Here is a 4062-nt window from a genome sequence, read left to right as displayed (position 1 = left end):
TCTCTTCCCCCTCCGCCCTGCCCCCCCCACGCCTTCTTTCTGTTTCAAACTGGAGTTAAGAGCCTCTGTACTTGTTGCCCAACAACATCTCTTGCGCAGCTGAAGGAATGTCTTGAAGTGATGGACCTAACTCCCAGGATGATCCAGTGAGTTCCCATACAGCACAAGTAGAAGTCCCAGGTCCATTACAAGAAATACTGGCATGTCTTTTATATAGCTAAGCCACTCAGTTATTCTGTCTAGCCAGGCACTATCTCCAGACACTACTTGTATTTAGTGAATGAGGGACTTTTGAACAGATCTGAAGAAGCAGCATAAAATTATGGCTAGAAGTGGAAGATAAGACTTGTATTTATGCATGTACCCCAGTACTTGGTGCATTTAAAATCCTGTCTTCTGAGGACAAATAGTAAGCTTCTTCCTACTTGTACATTGTAAAAATCAATGTTGAAGATTATCTACTTTAAACATTTTGTCTCTCTTTGTGGCTAGATCTAATGTGCGTTGTCTATTTCTCTCTTTTTTCTTAATCTCTAGTCAGGCCAGTTCAGTGAAGATATGATCCCTACGGTGGGCTTCAACATGAGGAAGGTTACCAAGGGTAATGTCACAATAAAGGTATGCTAAAAGTCTTTCTACGCTCTTCAAAACAGCTTGTAAAAGAGCAATCCAGTTTAGTCAGTCAGAGCCCTGTAAACTGAGTCTTCAGAAAACCAGGTTGATCTCTTACTTGGGCTTTTTCTTTGGTCTTGCATTTAGTTGCATCACTTCCCTCTCCCTCCCTTGCTACCTACCACCTACTGATTGCTCTTTGGCTGGTGTCTGAGCTGCAGATGTTGTAGAGAAATTACAAATGCATTTCTTTTTTAACTCATTCAGGTGCCTGGGGATGGAAATGAAATGCATGCTCATCTCCCCTTCAATATTTTTGGGCCCTTCTGTATGAAAATATGTACAGCTAGCTAAAAAAGAAAAAGCAGGCTTGTCCTAATTTAGCATGTAAAACATTAATTTAGTTGGCATAATTGCCATTCCAGCCTGCAGTGGAACAACATTATAAAATGTCATACCTACCAGCCTTAATGTCAGCCTGCATTGTTCAGGGGGCTCTTAACTAATATTGTTACCTTGGAAGCAGATATTCTTGCACAGAATTTAATACTTGAACTGGCCTACATACTTCCTGTTCTACCATGGGTTTGCAAGCCTGTCCTGTTAACTTCTAAGTTAAGAGGAGGTTTATGAAGAGGTGACCCTCGCCAGAAATAGCTTCTTCCATGCAGTAGAAATGGCCTTAGTTTTAAAAAATTGATAACTTAGGATGAGTAGAAATGACAAGATATTGTCCAGTGCCTCAGTGTACCTGTTTTAATACCCATGAGATGTAATGTGTTTAAACTTCTTTCTGTAACTAAATAGCTTGTTTAAACTTTCTTTTTTTTTTTTCTCTTAAGATCTGGGATATAGGAGGGCAGCCACGGTTCCGAAGCATGTGGGAGAGATATTGCAGAGGAGTCAATGCTATTGTGTGAGTGGAGACTTCCCTAGGCTGCTTGATCTTTGTTTGTAAACTGCCAGGCAAGATGAGAAACTTAGCTGGGTAAACTCTATCTTAAAGCATGATAGCAGCTTACTCAACTTTAGTCTCCATTTCTCATCAGGGGAGTAAAGAAAATTGAGGCCTTGTTGCTGCACGTTACTTTCTGGCAGTTAGAAATCTTCTGCCTGACCCTAGGTGTATAGTTGAGATTAAAAATGTAGCTGAGTCTACAACTCTTAAATACTGGGACGGCATACTGAGAAGAATGTGTACCCTTTCTACTACACCTTTTTTAACAAAATAGTCTGAGACTAAAATAAGCATGTCTAATGGTACTTTGCAGAGTATGCCTGTAGACCTGTCTGAGTCACTGAATGATTACTTTTTAAAAATTGTTTTTAAAGGTACATGGTAGATGCTGCAGATCGTGAAAAGATAGAAGCCTCTCGAAATGAGCTGCATAATCTTCTAGACAAACCACAATTACAAGGAATCCCTGTAAGTAATGCATAGTTCTGCTTTAAGGGTGCATGTTCCACATCACGTGCACTTGGGTGGAGGCCTAGTAGATTCCAGTCAGATTTGATTAACTGGACAGCTTAAGATGAGGTCTGTGAAATGATATTATGCAGATAGTAGTGACTTCCCCAGTGCATTTTTCTGATGCATCTTTTGTTTCAGACTAGACTTCTCTCCTATCTTTTTCATTCTTATTCAGTGCCTAATACAAGCAAGCCCCTAGGGACTTGTGGGGGAGTTGGGATCATGTGTGTATGAAGTGCCTTGTGCAATAGTCTCTGCTTTGACTTGGGCTTCTAGATGGTCCTGCCACACAAAGCAAAGTTAGTATGCTACTTGTAGTGCAAAACATCATGGGAAAGAGAGGCAGCTGTCAGATCTTTGGTTACTGGGTTTACTCTGGGACCAAATAGGCAATCAGTTAAAAGGCTCCCTCCTTTGATCAAACTGAAGGGTAAGGCAAACAGACATCCCAGAGTGTGGGTTTGAAAAGCAAAGTGAAGTAAGACTAGATGATTGTCCTCAATAGCAGTTTCTGGAGGCTTGGGCAAATGTCTTGGAGGAGCTTCTGAAGGAAATGCTTCTGACTTCTTCTCAATCTTGGTTGGGCTTTGGGGATTAAATGTTTTGGAGGCTTCACTACCATAATTCCAGGGGTGCGGGGGAGAAGGTGTGAATGTCTTAGCCCAGGCATGTCAAAGATGTAGGCAGGATCTGGCCCCCAGAGCCTTATGATCTGGCCTGTGGATCTCAGTCTGTGGATCTCTGGCTGACCCTGTGCTTTGCATGCAGTGTATACTAGACCCAGGGCCGTGGTCACTGCATACAGTGTGGGGTCAATCTGGGGTGCATGCTGCAGGTGGCACCTATGCTGGACTGGCCCTGTGCACTGTTTCTAGGGCTTGTCCTAGTCAGGCGTGCACACTGTCCCTGTATACCAGAGTCACCATGCAGGGTCAGTCTGGCGTACATGCCCCATGCTGGCCCTGCATGTAGTGTGAGCCCTGGATTGGGACCAGCACGTGTAGCACATGAGGTTGGACTGGGGGTGTATACTGCATGCAGTGCCCTGCCCACCGGCTACAGTGCTGATCTGGATTGGACCCACAGACTTGCCCCACACACCAGAGCCAGCCCATGGGGTTCTTGCAGCCTGTGCCTCATGCTGGTTCCACAGACAAGGCCCAGATTGGCATGAGCTGCACATGGGGCTGATCCAGGTGCTTGCACCAAGCTGGCCCTGTTTTGTGTCTCTGCATGGGTCCAGTCCAGCCTGAAGACTGGTTGTGTGCCCTTCATCTGGTCTGAGTTTGACATGCATGCCTTAGTCCTGCCTCACTTCCTAACATCTATGTAGGGCCTTGCAAGTGACAGGCGGGTCTGTGTTTTGTAGTACAGTATGCATCTTGCTTGTTGACTCCATTACCTATTTATTACTGTTTCCAGGTTTTAGTACTTGGAAACAAGAGGGACCTTCCAAATGCCTTGGATGAAAAACAGCTAATTGAAAAGATGTAAGTATTAGAAAATGTGATTAAGAGTGATTTACCCAGAAGCTTGTTCACAAAATTAAATTTTTGTTTCTTAAGCCATAAAAATAACCCGTAAGTTTCAGCTTGTTGCTATGGTGTCTTCCTAGTTGCAGCTTGTAATATGAAAAGCAATAGAGAAACAAATAAGCTTGCACTGAGATCGAGCAGTAATGTCTTGGAAATTGTTAGCCTCCATTAGCATAAGTGCCTAATGTAGAATAGAATAGGAAAGTACATTGTATACTAATAATGAAATGTTCCTACACATTCTTTCTCTCCATTTCAGGAATCTGGCTGCAATTCAAGATAGAGAAATTTGCTGCTATTCAATTTCTTGCAAAGAAAAGGATAATATAGGTAACTATTAACCTAGAAATGCCAATCATGGGGATCTGTCAAAGACTGGATCAGGAAAAGACTTCTTAAATGAGCAGCAGACACTCTAACCTCTTAGTGGTGTTTGGAAAATAG

General features: G+C 42.9%; 1 protein-coding gene across 1 annotated transcript in view; it reads left to right on the top strand.

Moving 5' to 3' along the window:
• The window catches only part of ARL8B (ADP ribosylation factor like GTPase 8B), a 22807-nt gene that overhangs the window by 8026 nt on the left and 10719 nt on the right, over positions 1–4062 (top strand). The window contains exons 2-6 of the mRNA XM_019504704.1: positions 538–618; positions 1455–1528; positions 1945–2038; positions 3506–3573; positions 3878–3948. Of these exons, the coding sequence (XP_019360249.1) occupies positions 538–618; positions 1455–1528; positions 1945–2038; positions 3506–3573; positions 3878–3948 (388 nt within the window). The remainder of the gene's footprint in view (positions 1–537; positions 619–1454; positions 1529–1944; positions 2039–3505; positions 3574–3877; positions 3949–4062) is intronic.

This window comes from Gavialis gangeticus, unplaced genomic scaffold, assembly GCF_001723915.1.
Source record: "Gavialis gangeticus isolate Ggan-Ray unplaced genomic scaffold, GavGan_comp1, whole genome shotgun sequence".
NCBI lineage: Eukaryota > Metazoa > Chordata > Crocodylia > Gavialidae > Gavialis > Gavialis gangeticus.
The sequence above is the reverse complement of the archived record's forward strand: the minus strand, read 5'-3'. Positions and strand labels throughout refer to the sequence as shown.